The sequence below is a fragment of the Tiliqua scincoides genome, chromosome 5 (assembly GCF_035046505.1).
Source record: "Tiliqua scincoides isolate rTilSci1 chromosome 5, rTilSci1.hap2, whole genome shotgun sequence".
In the NCBI taxonomy this organism is placed as follows: Eukaryota; Metazoa; Chordata; class Lepidosauria; order Squamata; family Scincidae; genus Tiliqua; species Tiliqua scincoides.
In genome coordinates, this window is record NC_089825.1 from 91,096,049 (window position 1) to 91,113,968 (window position 17,920).

Below are 17,920 nucleotides of genomic sequence, written 5' to 3' on the forward strand. Positions count from 1 at the left end.
ATTCTCACTGTCATCTTGAACCAATCACACTCTCTCAGCCTAGTCTACCTCACAGGGTTGCTGGGACATGAAGTGGGTGGGGGGCAACTTTGTAGGCTGTCCTAGTCTTCTTGGAGGAATAGCTAGATAGAAAGTTAATGAACGACAATGACGGAGAGGGAATGGACGGAGAAGGAGTGTGCCAGACAGGCCAAACCAGGGATGTCAAACATAAGACTTGCAGGCTAGATCTGGCTCTTTATTCAACCCCCATGATAATTAGACTGTTTTAGCACCACCATCAGCTCCTCCCAGCTCCTGAGTTATGAAGTGATGCATCGCTGAAGTTGTGCTGCTGAAAGGGCAGCCCGCATTGGACCATATCCTGAAAATATGATCAAGACTTGCATATTTTCTCTTCCGTCATTTGCGGATAATGAGTTCCTAAGTTTGAACAAAGTGCTTATTTCTGGTCATCAACTGCGTGATGACATCACTTCCTGCTTAATGATATCACTTCTGGCCCTCAGCAGGTGACATTAATGCTATTCAGCCCCCTACTTGACACCCCTGGGCCAAATTCAGCAGGGTAGGACTACCTACTCAGAAAACGTCCCAGAGCCAGGCAACTGGAAGTCAAATCCACACCTGATCTGCCATGGAGGAGGAGCCAGAAACCAACAGCCAATCAGCTGCATGTCTGGAGGTCTGCAACCCCGGTGTGTTTTCACCAGCACCTCTAGCAACGACAAAGAGCCCAGTTAAGAGCCCAAGCAGATGATGTGCACGGATCAGACAGACTAGAACATGACTCTCTCAAGCTACAACTGTTAGCACATACAGGTAGCCAGACAGGAGAGCCCTCAGCTCTTAACATGTAAACTATAAAGCCTCTGGTTCAACCACAGAGGAAGAAAAACGGCTGGTGCACAGGGCAACCCAGGGTATGGCAAATGAGAAGGGGAGAGGGCTGATTGACTATGCTGGCAGGGATCTGGCAATGTGAAATGCAAAGAGGTGTCACAGCTGGTGCAAAAGTGCACAAAGTGCCTCCAAACTAAACACACACACACACACACACACACACACACACACACTATATTGGGCAGGCTCCAAAAAAGGCAACACAGGAGACAAGCTGAAGCCTGAATGGAGAGGGCTGCAGTTCTCCACTGAGGGCATGTCAATATTGCAATGACTTTCCTGTGCCTACTTTTCTTTTGTTGTATGAATGGCCCACCCGCAGGGTGGTGGAAACAAGAAAGGAGCTCCTGCCTCTCTTATATGACTTGGCAGTTGGCAACCGAAAGCAAACGACGGTGTTCCAGTGGGCCACGCTGAGAGACCGGATGAGGCCGCTATGGTTTCTTCAGCTTGCCTTCCTTGACCAATCTCTCGTTGAGCTGGCACAACTGCCTCAGGAAGCCATCGTTCGGGCCAATCTCCCGCTTCTGCCGGACAGCGCTCACTGCGGTCTTGACATCCATGTTCTGCCGGAGCATGAGGTAAGCGATGACCAGGGTCGGCGATCGGCTGTAGCCTTCGCGGCAGTGGACAAACACCCGGCCTGATTGGACAAAAACAGAACAGGTGGCTAAGGGGCTTTGCATCTGCACAACGGCACCAGGTAACTTCTGAGTAGCACATTTGCTGTTTAACTATGTGTGCGCGTGTCCCAGTGTCAGTGCACTTTTAGGAAACAAAAGCAATTTGGGGAAGGAAAGGGATTTTGAGCAGAGAAGCAGCAAAAGAGAATGAGCAAATAACTTCCCCTGCCCACTGTTTCTCCTCTCCAAACTGACCTGCACAAGGCTTTTCAAAAACTCATAGGGAAAATACCACACAGTTACATGGCAAAACAATGTCTAGCCTAGCTCCAACTCTAACCAATTACTGTGTCATATGGTTCCATGCAATGCGCTCTACGTGGGGCTGCCTTTGAAGATGGTCTGGAAATTACAACTAGTACAGAACACGGCTGCTCGTGTGGTTGCTGGGGCACGTCGGTTTGACTCTGTCGAGCCGTTGCTCCGGCGGCTACACTGGTTGCCGGTTCTGTTCCGGGCCCAATTCAAGGTGCTAGTTCTGACTTTTAAAGCCCTTTACGGGTCCAGGGTATTTGAGGGACCGCCTCCTTCCCTACAATCCTGCCCGTGCTCTTAGATCATCTGGGGGGGCCCTTTTGACTGTGCCGCCACTAAGAGATGTGAGAGGGGCGGCAGCCAGTAAGAGGGCCTTCTTGGTGGTGGCCCCCAAACTGTGGAATACCCTCCCCTTAGAACTGAGAACTGCTCCCTCGTTGTTAACGTTTCGGTGTGGACTGAAGACCTTTTTATTTCAAAAAGCTTTTAATTGTTGACAGGCTGGCTGGCATCCTTGCTTGTTATATGAAAATCCACAGGGTTTGTTTGTTTTTAGATTTTTTTAATTATTGTAAATTGTTTTTTAATGTATTTTTAAGGTGTTTGTAAGCCGCCTTGTGTGCCCGTTGGGCAAAAAGGTGGGGTATAAATTAATAAAATAATAATAATTCCATGGGCAAGAGCTCACTTTGAGAGATGCAACTCACACATCGTCACAGAAAAGGCAAGGTGGGAAACAATGCATGCAGTAACAAGTGGGGAAGAATGCCTCTGAGCATGCGCAGGGTGCAGTTTTGTCACCACGATCACCCAGCCATTCTCACTCACCAATTCTCATTCTCATTCACCAATTATCATTCTCCACGTGCACACACACACACACACACACACACACACACACACACACACACACACACACACACACACACACGAATAAGTTAAAAGCACACATGCAAGGGAGAGGGAGAGGTTTCCCTTTCACCTTTCTTCCAGTGAAGTGCCTTATGGCCTTTTTTGAGCATTCAACCATTTGCCTGCCATTCTGAGAAACTGGAGGGACTACAAGGAATCTCCTCAGTCCTTTGAAATGAGATAAGCGCCTCTGAAGTCTACTGCTCTGTTTCTGTTCCACTGACACATCTCAGGCTGCCTTCAGGCTACGTATTGGCTACAGTCTCTAAAATATGCTCCTAAGGAAGAACTCTCTCACTTCCACTTCATCTACACGTGCACACACAGTCCTCCAGTAAACAAATTCTGCCTCTGTAGAAAACCTTGGCAACGTTAATACTCAGAAGTAACAGAACCAGAGCTTTTGCTTCCTGGAAGAGATCCTCTGATAACGCAAAAAGAGAGAGCGTGAGAGAGAGAGAGAGCGCAGAAGAAAGGAAAGGCACTCAACTCCTCTCTTGGTGACTACAGGAAAAAGCCCACCTTTTTTAACAGGCTGCAAAATTATTCTGCCACAAAATTTGGACACCTGCCTTGGTTTGCATCAGCCAGATTGGATATTGCTTCTCCCCCGTGGGGTTCCAGATCCTTCCATCTTGCTCGTCCAGAGTTAAAGGTTCAATGAGGACCAAGTTACTTTTTATACATGTGTTTTGCCCTTGTTTCTTTTGGGGAAGGGGGGAATAGCACAAGGAGGTGGTGTGAAATGCCACAAAGTCATGGTGAGAGATGGGGGGGTAGCTACATACAAGAGGAGAACAGCTGAAAGCCAAGCAAAACTTTTACCCTCTTGTAAGCACCACACCGGGGGGGGGGTGACACACGAATTGGATTATAACCATGGTGGGACAGTGCTTACGCACCCTACACTCCCCCAATGTGGTCTTATCGCATTTTGCATGGCAGCCAGATGGAATCCTCACAGAACTGGACTGTGGAGAGGGGGATGGAGGTTTAATATTAAATGCACTCCCACCCACCCACATTTCAGACTGCCATCCCCCCTGGAGTTTCTAAGTGCCAACCGCAGGGGGAAATGTGTACTGGCACCAATGGAAGCTTTTTTCCTTGGCAAACAGCAGCTGCAAAGTGGGGGGACACACACCATAGTGGATGAGGGTTGTGGCAAGGATAGGGTTAAAGCCCCCACCCATGTGAATATGTTCCATGGAATAGTGGTGGTGCTGTACCAACTGCTATATAACATTTTTCTTTAAAACAGGGGTAACCAAACCCTGGCCCAGGGGCCACTTGCTGCCCTCGAGGACTCCCAATCCGGCCCATGGGGAGCCCCCAGTCTCCATAAGCTTCTAGCCCTACCGGAGACTTGCTGGAGCCTGTGCTGGCCCAACACAACTGCTCTCAGTGTGAGGGTAACTGTTTGACCTCTTGCATGAACTGCAGGACAAGGGCTCCCTCCACTGCTTGCTGTTTCATGTCTGTGATGCAGCAGTGGCAGTGAAGGAAAGGCTGGTCTTGCTTTGTGCAAGGCCTTTTATAGGCCCTGAAGTACTGCAAGACCTTCATGAATTCATATAAGTTCCACCTCTAATATATTCATTTATGTAAATTTATTCAAATTTAAAATGTAAATTAATTCTTTTTTTCTCTGGCTCCCAACACAGTGTCAGAGAGATGATGTGGCCCTCCTGCTAAAAAATTTGGACACCCCTGCTTTAAAACAGAAGTGCACATTAGTAAAACACATGCTCTACCCCAGCCGAACCCCCCTCCCCCCACCTTCACAATATCAGGATAAAAATGCCAGCCCACCTTGCAGGGTTATTGTAAGGCTGTCTAAGATAACATATCTCTAGCACTCTGAACATTCCACCCCAAATCTAACTTAAGAATCAGCAGCAGTCATTTCACAGGCGGAAGCCCAAAGCCGACTTTTCACAGTATTTTCCCTCTCTTTCTTATCCTGGCAGAAAATGAACTGGCAAAGGAAAAGTCACTGGCAAGATGAAAGTGATCTTCTGCAAGCTTAAAGGGGTATCATTTACATTTTCCCCAGTTAATCCTCCCACACCACCTTTGATTCCCTCCCCCACTTCTTGGATCCTCTAATGCTCCATCCTTTACACAGTAAGATGTAAATCACAGAGAGGCTTCATGAAGGATCACAGAAATGGGATTCAAAGAGGTCACCCAGCCCAGACCCTCAGGAGGTCTCAGTGTGATACCAGAGAAATGAATCTGCTGTTTGTCAGTGTCAGTTCCTGCATACTCCTTGTAGTGTGATTTTAACTTTCAAAGAGATACAGGTTGAGCGTCCCTTATCTGGACTGCTTGGAACAGGAAGTCTGGATTTTGGATTTTCTGGATTTCAGAATAATTGCATAAAAACAATGAGAAAGGCTTGCTCTTTTCACTGTTACCCATATGGGTGCCTGCTGGCCTTTTTGATATTTTCAACAATGTCTGTACAGGTACACACCACAGAGCAAAGAGCACTTACAACCTGTACCTGCACTGTACATGGGAATGAGTACAAGACCTTCCAGTGTTCATACTATAGAAAACCAGTCTTGGACAAAAATATCTGGATTTCAGAATAGTCCAGATTTTGGGTGCCCAGATAAGGGGTACTCTATCTGTAGTATACTTGGGGGGGAGGGATTTTCAAGTGTGATTTTGAGTGTACTCAATTTTTGCCACTAGTGTACGGGGGAGGGGTCCAAGGGCAAATGCTCTGGGACACCACCCAGCAGGAGGTGCCGCCACAACCCCCTTTCCCCTGCCGCCCATTAAAGAAAAACAAAAAAGACCCCGTTAAAGGGCCTTAGAAGGCCTTGGGAGTGTGGTGGAGGCTACGTGCAGCCTCCCCATTCCCCAGTAGGCCTTCAGAGGCTTCAGAAAGACCTAAAAAGGCCACTTCCAGTTTTCAGCTGAAAACCAGAAGTGACCTTTTTAGGCCTTCTGAGGGGAAGGGAGGCCACATGTGCCCTCTCTGGTCCTCAGAAGGCTGAAAAATGTCACTTCTGGTTTTCTCCCAAAACTGGAAATGACATTTTTTGGCTGGGGGGGGGCAACATATTGCAGTCCTGGTCCCTGAGGCCAGGATCATAACTGGCCTTAAGTGCAGCAGTTGTGTCAGAAGTGCACAAGGAGCAAACACTGAGGCCAGGAGCTGAAGAAGTTTGTCCCATCCCAGCTGCCAGGACCAAAGAAAGAGAGCAGCTCTTACACAAGAGAAGCTATGATGAATTCATACAGCAGAGAAGAGCAGGGGCCCCCCGGCCCAGATGTCTTACCATCTTTCTGGGCTAGTGCCTTGTCAATGAAATCCGCAGCCTCCTCAAAGTAGCGGCTGAGGTTGAACTCCTGGGTGTCGTTGGCCTTGATTCCATGGTAGGTGATGCCAGTGCCTTCATAAAACTCTGCGTTTGTGTTCACATGCATGAAAGACCTGCCCTCGGCTGCATTCAGGACGTGGGTGATACCCAGGCGTTGCAGACGCATAACATTTTTGGCGATGAACCTACAGAAAGAAACACAGGTCAATAAGGGACACGTTCCATGGAAACTAAATCCAGATAAGGCATGGGGCCTCTTGCTTTGGAATGCTTGTGCTGGTTCATCAGCCTGTTCTGAATAGGGTAGCACTCCCTCTGTAGGAGCAGGATCACCATTTGGGTATCCCCTTAGATGAGCAGCTGCTCTCGAACTAGCAAGTGGTGGCTGCTGCCAGGGAGGCTGTCATCCAGTTTTGCTTGATGTGCCAGCTGTGACCATAACTGTGCCATTCTGGCCTGGCCACAGTGGTCCATTCCCTGGTGACATCACAGTTAAGGCGCAATCCAGTGCTTTCCAGCGCTGACATAAGGGCAGTGCAGCTCTGAGGTATAAAACAAACATTCCCTTACTTTGAGGAGGCCTCCATGAGTGACACTAAACTGCAGGATGCAGCACATGTCCCACTGGTACAGCTATGCCAGTGCTGGAAAGCACTGACATAACGGGTTAGGATTGCGCCCTTAGACTCCATGCTCTACATCAGACTGCCCTTGAAGACACTCTGCAGAATGCAGCTGCCTGAGTGGTCATGGGAGTTTGATGGTTTGATTCTGTTGGGACTGTTGCTCCAGCAGCTACATTGGCTGCCAGTTTGTTTCCAGGCCCAACTCAACATGCTTCAAAGCTCTTAATAGTTTGGGGCCAAGATATCTGAAGGACCGTCTTTCCCCACATAGACCGGCTCTTCCTCTTAGATCCTCAGATGGGGCACTTCTTTGTGCACCCTCCTTGACTGGGGGCAAGGGAGCAGCAGTGAGAGGAAGCGCCTTCTTAGTGGTGGCTCCACAAATGTGGAATTCCCTCCCAGATGAAATTACGAACAGCACCTCCCTGGACACTTCCCAATAATGGAGCTTGAAAACATTTTTATTTCAAATAGCTTTTGGCGATGGGTAAGGTGGGGAAGAGTTTCTGACAGTTGAGGATTTGGGGAGGGAGGGGAACCTGTTGAACTTTTTATCTGACCTGTTACCTGCCGTTTATTTGATATTTGACAGCCCAATCCTGAGTTGCCCGGAGCTGCGGGACCCTGCGGCTCCACAGACGGCTCCCGCCGGATCCAGCGCCTCCCATGCTACTGCAGGAGGCTCGTCAGGAGAAGGGGACTTTCGTCCCCTTCCCCCGAGTAAGGGAAGCAGCCCTGCAATAGGGCTACTCATTTTAGCGGTGACTGTTTGGTCGCTGCTAAAGTGAAGGCGCGCATGTAGAGTGAGCAGCCCTGCCCAAGCACCTTGGATCCTGTGGATTCGCCTCTCCCCCACCCCCGACATGCCTCCCCCCTCCCCGGAACACCTCCCCACGCCCCCGACCACACCCCCATCTCCTGTTCCGCAGCCCAGCGGTCACAGAAACTGCTGAGCCATGGAACCCGGGCACCCGCCGTGCGCTGGCTCAGCGCCCGCCGGAGCTGAGTTAGCTCCGGCGGTAAGCCCCGCGCCACAGAGGTGCAGTGCGGCGCGGACCACAGGATCAGGCTCTCAATCTGCTGTTTTTGGCCACACTGATTTTTTAAGTATTGTTTTTAGGTATTGTTTTATATTGTTAAGCACTGTTTCATGTATGCAAGTATGATTTTTATTATGTTTTTATTAAGTTTTTAACCTTCTTGTAAACTACCTTGAATCCCAGGCTCTTACCCTGGGGGAAGGTGGTATATAAATCTTCCAAATAAATAAATGTTAGGGGGTTGAAGGCGATCCTAGGAAACCTTGATGAAACCTTTACACCTACAACCTTTTGACACCTGAAAGAGAATCATCACTTAGCTGGGTCAGACAATCAGGTTTTTCTTCTGTACAATCAAGGGCTTGCACTCAACCCGTGTTAGTATGGTGTAGGGATTGAGGTCAGGCTAGATCCAGGGTTCAGATCTCCATGATGACCTTTGCTACATAACCTTGGGCCAGTACTTATCTCTCAGCCCAATCTACTTGCATGGGGGCTGGTTTAGATGAGACTTCTTTGCCTAGACCAGGCCAACACAATAAACCATGTGTGTACTTACAGCTCACCCCTTCCCCTCGCATCAGGGTGAATTCAGGCCAGTTTCCTTCAACGCATGAGGGAGGGCAATTTATCCAACCCACCACATGCAGGTAGAGAGGCATTTTGAATGAACTGTCCCCTCCAGGTGATAATGAAAAGTGCCCAGACCACTCCAGGAACAAAAGAGAGGGGTAGCAGAACTGCCAAGTCCCAAGGTTAGACCAGACAGCCTACTGATCCTTTCACACTCCAAAATTCTATATTCTGGATGTGCTCCTCAACTTATCAAGTGCCTTTCCCATAACGTTCTGCAGCAATGCTGGGGAACACAGTGCTGGTGCCAAGGAGAAAAGGCATCTTGGAACGTGGTCCCCGTTGGCGTAGAAGAAGAAAAAACCCCAGAGCTGTAACGATCCTGTACAATATCAGGTGTCATGTCTTCTTGCACCTGAAATTGCTGTATTGACAGGAGCTCCTGGGCTCTCAAAGTGATGAGGCAGCTTTTCAGTCAGGAGCCACTTGTGAGTCAAGGAGAAAAATAAAAACAGAAGAAGGTGACGTTCAGGACAGTTTAGCAGGCAAGTACTTTCCAGTACACAGGCAACCCAGGAACTGCACATTCCATTCCTGTGCAATGTCATCCCTATAGGGACCTACACTGCTTACCTGTTTGTTTCCAAACTTGCTCCAAGCCATTATTTTTAACCGCAAAAGCCCTAAGGCAGGGGTTCCCAAATCTCATGAGATGCGGGTCCTGTCATCTTGGATCTCACTAAATCTCAGGAGATTTGGGCACCACCATCTTGGATCTCGTAAGATTCCATTAGAACAAATGATGGCACTGCCCAGCTGAGGAGGCTAAGGGGGCATCATGACCCATGTAAGTTTGGGGACCACTGCCCTAACCAGTTTGGACATGAGCGTCTTAAGAATCACCTCCTCCTATCTGTGTTATCCTGCAGCTTCCATTATCATGGCAGTCCTGCTGTGGGTGCCCTTGCTGTCTGAGATACAGCAGGAAATCTATCACAAGTAGGGCCTCCTTGGTGGTGGCGCTGACACAGTGGAATGCCTTCCACTATAAGGTCTATAAGGGTCTTACTTGTATTCGATCAGAAGCCAGGGAGAGGCACAGCTTTGTTTCATTGGTATGGGGATGGGGGGAGGTTAGATAATGCTGCAAGGGAAGTTAACTGCTGCGGGTCATTATTATTATTATTATTATTTATTATTATTATTATTATATCGCCCTTCCTCCAAAGAGCTCAGGGCGGTGCACATGGCTGCTCCCCTCCTTTTTTCCTCACAACAACCCTGTGAGGTAGGTGAGGCTAAGAGAAAGTGACTGGCCCAAGGTCACCCAGGAAGCTTCATGGCTGAGGGGAGATTTGAACCTGGGTTTTCCAGGTCTGAGTCCACCTCCCAAACCATTACACCACCCTGGCTCTCATTTTCAGCTGGTAGGCAGGCTTTGTTCTTTTTTGTACTGCCTAATTATCTCCAAGCTACATTGCTACATTGCCTTTTGTTCTGATGCTTAATTATTTCAATTGGGTTTACTGAAAACCCAACAAATAACCCAATAGGGTTTATTCCATATTTTGTAACTGCATGTTCCTATTGTTGGACACATTCTTGCATCAGTGATGAGAGAGGCAGGTTACAACATTTTCAAAATTAGGGAATGTTAAGGCCAGTCCAAGACTTCCTGTCCACACTTTCTCTCAATCATCCACTTCCATTTCCAATCCAGGGAATGGAAGGAGAAGGAGGTGCAGTGGAGGCAAGCAGGCAGGCAGAGACAGAGCACCAATAAGCTGCCTCAGGCGACTGTTTCAGTTGGCCTCATAGATGGGCCAACCCTGTTGTAGATCAGTGAAGGGGCACCTGCTTTGCACTCAGGAAGCCCCAAGTACAAGCCCTGCCATCTCCAGATAGGGTTGGGAAAGACACCTACTGAAAATCTACTGAGCCACTGCCAGACAACAGTCCAATTCAATACAAGCCATCTTTATATGTTCAGCTACAAAATAATAAACCGCCTGATTTCAACCCAATCCTATGGTATTTTCACTCAAAAGACTGAATACATTCAGTGGGACATACTCTATTGGGCGAGTTGGTGGTTGCAGCCTCTCAGATGTGGAGCTGCTTTCCATTTTCCATCTGCTCAACACGTGGATCTCCTTGGTGTAGGGACCTTCCAGGCAGGGCAAGAATCGGCACTACAGTCAATCAATCCGACAGCACTCCAACAGTGCAATCCTGAGCATGTTCACTCAGAAGTAACTCTCCCATTTTCTGTTCAATGGGGATGTCCTGGGCTGTTGCGAGGCACTTGCTGAGGTGGCAGGGAGACCACACCATGCCACACCAAGCAGTGGCTGGAGGTGTGGCAGGAAGATCTCCAGCATGTGAAAACCACACACTGAGAAGGGTCGTTCCACCCACCCTCACACCCTTCCTGCTGTATGAAGCGGCACATGATGTCTCAGAACCTGGAAGTAACTGGCGATGATGTCATTCCCAGTCACTTCTGGGAGCCGCACACAGCTTCTGCAGTGCTGAGGGCATTGTGGAGCCAGTGAACTTGGAAAGCACTGCTGTACTCCCTTGCATCTGGCATTCAAAGATAGCTAAACACCTCCAGCAGAGGCACACATGAAAGTAAAACACGAATTCACAGTGAAACCCAAGGACAGCAATGCCACTCTGAACGAGAGACAGGCCTCCTCTGCCATTCTCCCCAAGGAGAGCTGTGGAATCTTGCCTGCTCTAAATATGGAGCTCACCCCTTCAAGCCCTGTAACCTTACTCCGTCCCCTGGATCAGTTCTGCCTTCTGCAGAATATTACACTAGAAGGAGGGCAACTGTCACCACTATGAGAAATCTCAGCGAGTGCTTGGTATGGTTTGGTTAGAGAGACAGAAGGCCCACCACAGGGCAAAAATTAACAAGTTTGTTGTTTCAGAGGAACAGGCATTCATTCTTCTGCTAAATAACACTAGCTTAGGAAGAAGAGAAAAAGCAGACAACACGGGCAGCAAAGACAACTAAAACAGAACACTCAGAAATAAGCCAAGGTGTAAACAGCTCAGTCTTTTCCCCAGAGCACAAGATGACAAGTGTGAAAATTCCCTAAAGGACCTTGCATTTTGGCACTCCAACCCTTTTTTAAAAATCCTGCTCTTCCTCCGAGCAGATCAGAGTGGCACTCAAGGTTCTTCTCTCCTCTGCAATATCTCTTTTATCCTCACAACAACCCTGCAAGGTAGCTTAATCTGAAGGATGTTAGTCAGTGGAACTCTGTGTCACATGAAGTACAGTCAGCTCCCACCCTGTGCATGTTCCAGAGCAAGCTGAAGAAGTATATTCTCTCTCTAACGTTGTTGGCAACCTTCAGTCTCGAGAGACTATGGTATCGCGCTCTGAAAGGTGGTTTTGGAACATCGTCTAGTGTGGCTGAAAAGGCCAATCCGGGAGTGACAATCCCTTCCACAATGGGAGCAAGTGCAGTCTGTCCCTGGTCTGTCTCCCTGGCTATGGGCCTTCCTTCTTTGCCTCTTAGCCTCAGACTGTTGGCCAAGTGTCTCTTCAAACTGAGAAAGGCCATGCTGCACAGCCTGCCTCCAAGCGGGCCGCTCAGAGGCCAGGGTTTCCCACTTGTTGAGGTCCACTCCTAAGGCCTTCAGATCCCTCTTGCAGATGTCCTTGTATCGCAGCTGTGGTCTACCTGTAGGGCGCTTTCCTTGCACGAGTTCTCCATAGAGGAGATCCTTTGGGATCCGCCCATCATCCACTCTCACGACATGACCGAGCCAACGCAGGCGTCTCTGTTTCAGCAGTGCATACATGCTAGGGATTCCAGCACGTTCCAGGACTGTGTTGTTAGGAAATTTGTCCTGCCAGGTGATGCCGAGAATGCGTCGGAGGCAGCGCATGTGGAAAGCGTTCAGTTTCCTCTCCTGTTGTGAGCGAAGAGTCCATGACTCGCTGCAGTACAGAAGTGTACTCAGGATGCAAGCTCTGTAGACCTGGATCTTGGTAAGTTCTGTCAGCTTCTTGTTGGACCAGACTCTCTTTGTGAGTCTGGAAAGCGTGGTAACTGCTTTACCGATGCGTTTGTTTAGCTCGGTATCGAGAGAAAGAGTTAATTGGTTTTTATTGTCCTCTGTTTTATTTTTATCATTTTATTTGGTTTTTTAAATTTTATTCACAGATGATCACTTTTTATTATTGTTTCAAATAATTGTTGGAAACCACCTTGGGTTCCTTTGTGGGGATAGAAGTATAATTTTTAAAAAATAAAGTGGAATGAGAGAAGAGTAGGGGTTTTGGTTTGCTTTCTGAGTAGCTGATGCTAAAACTCTCTCTGAGGACTTCATTCCCTTTGATGCCTGAACCAGAGGCATGGATCGTCTCGGAGATCATGATAAGGATAAGGGGAGCTAAATTATAAGGCTGGGTCATTTGCTTTTGCTTGCTGAAGTCTCATGTCATCCTTGCCCCCTGCAATTTTCTACACCCCATTAAAAACTTCCACAGTCTTCAGTAAATGGGTCAGCCCCTTGTCATCATCATCAACATGACAACAGGTTGTCACGGCAACCGTTCTAGAGACTCCTTTCCCCTTCTTCCATGGCTCCATTTCTCCCACAAGGGAAATGTCCTTTGGACCTAAAAACATGTGACATGCAAAAGATGCAGCACCTTTTCCACCTGCACATCTACTATCAGAGGAGAAGAGTGACCCAACATCATCTGAACTGCCTGAAAAGGATTTGGTGAATTGAACCTCCAGGCTTAGAGGCACTATACCTCTGAATACTAGTTGCTGACAAACACTGAAGGAGGCCATGCGCTGCTTGCAGCTGCCCCAGAAGCATCTGTTTAGCCATTGTGGGGAACAGGATGCTGGGGCTCAACCAACTTTTGGCTTGGATCCGGTGCAATTCTTGCCCTTATGGCAATAGCTAGAGCAGCCATTTTCAACCAACGAATGGTCTGCAGGTGTGCCATGGGATTTTGGGAGAGGATCATTTAGCAGTAGGGCCATTGGAAGGTGTGAGCCCCCCCCCCCCACCAGAGGCATGGTGTTCCTTGTCAATTTCAGTACCTTGTCAGTGAGCCATGGGATGAAAAAGGTTGAAAATATGGGGGATGGAGATTCAAATTCCTGCTGTGGTGTGAAGCTCTGTCCTTGAAAACCACTAGAAGACTGTTTGATGCCGAGACATGAATATGTGAAGAGTACACTGCCCCTTAACTGCTGCAACACATTAAATGCAGCTTCAGCATCAGTGCCATGATGACCACATGACGGAAGTGAGGCTGCAAAGGTACTACGGCTCAATAGTTACAAAACCACCCACTCGCCCCCATTTTTAAAAAAGAGGGGTGTTCTGCTTCAACAGCTGATAGGTGGAGCGCACAGCTTTTAAGGAATGGAATTGTTCCCAAGTTAAAGGCAAAGATTGACAAAGTAGCAGGCCATGTGCAGTAGCAGGAGATGGCCCACAAACAGCCCCACAAACTGGCCCACAAACAGCTGCTTAAGTGGCTCCAGGTAGGAGTTCTCAAACTTTTAAATAGTTCATGAAATGGGTTGCAGGGGGAGGAACAGTCACCATCACAAGCCTTCAACGCACTCATAGTCTCAGCCCACACAGCACTCACAACAGCAATGGATGCACTGGGCAGGGTTGGGGCAGGGAGGAAAGAAGCATAGCGTGTGGGGAAATTGTACAGTTCCTGCAAGAGACAAGAATCAGAGCCCTGATTCACCGGTCAACAGCCGCGCATGCATTGCGGAACAAAGAGTCTAAAGAGGGATGCTGTGATGTACGGTAGACTGGCAAGGAGGTTTTATCTTGGAAACATGTACATAAGCAAAACCATCATATGTCTCCCAGATCATATTAAATCCCTTTTAAAATACAATGAACCCTCAGTTTCACAGACTTTGAAAATAATGGATTCTGTCCGCTTCATTAAAAACTAGTCATATGTATGTTGCGCTTGGGCACATGTGCATCGTCATCAATGCATTTGGACTGAATGGGCTTTCAGAATTAATGGGCAGTCCTTCTCCCCATTACATCAAGGGTTCACAATATTTAACCAATATATGTTCAAACAAGTTGAATGGAAATGCTTGTAAGGTATACTCTCCCCCTTTACCTTGGCCTGCAGTCCCCTTCCTTTCCTCCATTGTCTCCCTTGTGTCAATATTTAATCTGCAAGTCCCTCAGGGCAGAGACCTGTCCTCTAATTCCTTGTTACATGCCATGCACACTGATGGGGCTGTATACATAACCAATGATTTGAATACTGAATGCCCCCTGACCCCATCCTCCCTTGATTTCCTACCCTCCTTTGCTGCTTTTTTTGCAGATGCTGCAGTTCTCCGTCCTGTTCAAGGATGCCTGAACTTTTATTTTGTGCGCATTAAAATGCATAGAGTTCATTGATGCCCTGCTTAGCTGGCAATCCTGTATCAATGACCTTGTCAGCATTTGTACCAATCAATGTCTTCTTCAAATACAATTTTCAGTGATGTTTAAAAATATGTATATACACACCTTCTTCCTTTTTTTTCAAAGAGGTGAATAGGAAAGAAGAGGACATTGTGCAATGCTCTAGTGAGATTCGCCAATATTTTATTCAATTCCAACTTGTTTATCTGTGTGCCACTGAGGTCCATTCCTTTACTAAAAGACCTGGGTTCAAGTCCCTCGTCTGCCAAGAACTTGTCAGATTAACAGAGATAAGTCACTTTGGTACATTGCAGTTTCCATATGAAAAATGGGAATAATTGTTTGACCGCACTGATGAGGGATAGATATTGTGATGGTTTAGAATGGTGCAAGGAACTGTGTCGTTAAACCTGTTGAGCGCAAGATTACTTTTTATATTAGTTCACACCATACATGAATTTATTCATCTTTCTAGCAAGACTTTCAGTTGGGTGGAGGCAAGGAACTGGCCCGGGTTCACTAAGGGCCCAATCCTATCCAACTTTCCAGCTCTGGTGCAATCACAATGCAGCCCAGAGAAAAGGGAACAAATGTTCCCATACCTTGAGAAGGCCTATGTGACTGTCCCCCCACCGCAGGATGCAGTGCATGCCCCACTGGTATAGCTGCACCTGCCCTGGAAAAATGGCTAGGACTGCAATCCTACACAATTTACCCCACACAGCTTAATGGGACTTACTTCTGAGTAGAAATGCATAGAATTGTGCTGTAAGTTGTGTAGGATGCCAAAAAACAAAATGACATCTACATAACGTACAGCACAATCCTATGCATGTCTATTCAGAAGCAAGTCCCATTGAGTCTAATGGGACTTACTCCCAAAAAACGTGGGCATATGATTGCTGCTTTATGCCCGGTTGCCAGGTGTATACCCAAAGTTTTACCCTTCCTTCAGGCATGCCCTAACAGGATCAGAAGAGAAAGCTCATCCACTTCAAAACTCCTACAGGACTTATAGTCAGGGTTAGACTACTGACTATTATAGTCAGGATTAGACTACTAGGTGGGCTACTGAACCTGGGTCTCCTTATTCCTAGCCTGCCACTCTCACCACTACACCACACTGCCTATTCTGGAAGATTATCCCAGTGGGAGAGGTGAATTAAAAGACCCACCCTAGTTAGAAGGGATCTTCACATAGTACATGTACACAACTGAGGAAGAAAATACTTGTTATTTGTAACAAGTAGAACCACTTTGTAACAAAAGAACCACTTGTAAGGTTTCTTTAAGCCTGGAGAAGTGCAATTGAATGGAAGTCAATCCTAGGGCAATTAACAGGATTCACTTCCTTAAAAGTCTGCTTAGGATCAAGATGTCAAAATCCATGGATCAACTAACCAGTCTAAGGCCTGTTAAAAAAATTTTTTTGCATTTTTTGTTTAACATACATACACATTCTGTCTGAAGAGGGTGCTCTTTCCTATAGGGAAACACAAGCACTGAACTGTATATCTAATTTTGCCTGACAAAGATTAGAGGGCTTGACCCTACTCTCAATCCATGGAACCCCCCCCCCCCAACTACCCCACTTATACAGTGTGGCATGCTGGGCAGGACAGGCTGAAGTTCAAAGGCAGAAGACCCAGTTTGCATACAGAAGGTGGCAGGTTCAAATCCTGCCTAGCACCTCCAGGTAGGGCTGGGAAAGACACCTGCATGAAACCCCAGTGTAGACAGTACTGAGCAAGGCAACCCAGCAAGGTCCAACTTGTAGAAGGCAGCTTAAGGCAGTTAAGACTCAGACCCCTAACTCAGTGCCGGAACATGTGAAATAGAAAGGCACCTTGCAAAATTCATTCCTCGCCCCATGACATGATTTGCAGTCTCCATGAAATGATCTGGAGGTTCTAAAGAGAGTTTCTAGGGGAAGAAAGCATGGCAACCCAGCCAGCTTTGTGCCCCCAGACCTCATTTTGCAGGTGCCCCCTAAACCAGTCTAAACACCCTCTCTATAGGTCTGGATGCCAGTCCCCAACTCAGTAATGAGCATGGCCTGTGGGCAAAGCCACTGTCTCTTGGCCTCAGTTAGTCTAACTGTAAAATGGGAACAGCCCAGGTTGAAAAGATGAGAGAGAAATGTTCCTTGCTCTGGGGGGTTAGTTATAAATTGGAATTATCATCATCATCATCATCATCGACATATCTCAAGCAAATGCCAGGGGAAAAGGGTTGGCAAGATCTCTGCCCTCCAGGGGGTCTTGTAGATCAGGGGTGTCCAAAGTTTTTGGCAGGTGGGCCACATCATCTCTCTGATACTGTGTCGGGGGCCAGGGAAAAAATTATTAACTTACATTTCAAATTTGAATAAATTTATATAAATGAATATATTAAAGATGAACTTCTATGAATGAATGAAGGTCTTGCAATATCTCAAGGCCTATAAAAGCAAGGCTGGCCATTCCTTCACTGCCGCTACTGTGTTACAGACATGAAACAGCAAGCAGTGGAGGGAGCCCTCATTCCACAGCTCAGGCAAGATGTCAAACAGTTGCCCTCACACTGAGAGCAGTTGCGTCTGGGCAGTGCAGGCTCCAACAAATCTCCAGAGGGCCAGAGGCTCATTGGGGACTGGGGGCTCTCTGAGGGCTGCATTGAGAGGCCTCGAGGGCCGCAAGTGGCCCCAGGGCCGGGGTTTGGGCACAGCTGTTTTAGATCCTCTGCTGATCCGGATCGAAGAGGGGGCAGGGAAAGGGGGTCAACCCTCGCCCACCCCCACTCCAGCAGCGTTCCCCCCCCATTTCCAGTCCACCCCCACCCTAGCAAAGAGGATCATCCCTCTGCCCCCCACCCAGCCCATCTCCTGCTTCCTCCCAGGCCTTAAGCCAGCCTAAAGAGGGGAAGGGGGGGTGACTCTCCACTCCCACCCGTGGGGACACACGCAGGACTCACGCGTTGCCCACGTGGATGCGGGGAGCCACCTCGTTGCTGTGCGCGCTGGGGAGGCTATAGCAGCCGCTGCCGTTGGCCAGCAAGTCGTTGAGCTCCTCCACCGAGATCTGGAACTCGGACATGGCTCGCCAGCCCCGCCGATCTGGGCAGGGCTGCCTCCCCGCTCCTTTCCCCGGGCCCTGCCTGATAGGAGG

General features: G+C 48.1%; 1 protein-coding gene across 1 annotated transcript; it reads right to left on the minus strand.

The window, feature by feature from the left end:
• Positions 1-287: 287 nt before the first annotated feature.
• Positions 288-17,897, minus strand: DUSP3 (dual specificity phosphatase 3). Its single transcript, XM_066628110.1, has 3 exons — positions 17,727-17,897; positions 6,050-6,276; positions 288-1,546 (listed from the first exon to the last, which is right to left on the minus strand). The coding sequence occupies exons 1-3, from the start codon at positions 17,846-17,848 to the stop codon at positions 1,338-1,340; spliced, it is 558 nt and encodes a 185-aa protein (XP_066484207.1). The 5' UTR covers positions 17,849-17,897; the 3' UTR covers positions 288-1,337.
• Positions 17,898-17,920: the final 23 nt, after the last annotated feature.

What these genes read in the sequence shown, in the direction of transcription:
- DUSP3 (XM_066628110.1), bottom strand. Translation starts at nt 17,848, where the DNA reads ATGTCCGAGTTCCAGATCTCGGTGGAGGAGCTCAACGACTTGCTGGCC. An exon ending in CGCATCCACGTGGGCAACGC is followed by an intron (nt 6,277 to 17,726) that starts GTGAGTCCTGCG and finishes TTCTTTCTGTAG; the next exon opens with GTTCATCGCCAAAAATGTTA. An exon ending in GGCACTAGCCCAGAAAGATG is followed by an intron (nt 1,547 to 6,049) that starts GTAAGACATCTG and finishes TTGTCCAATCAG; the next exon opens with GCCGGGTGTTTGTCCACTGC.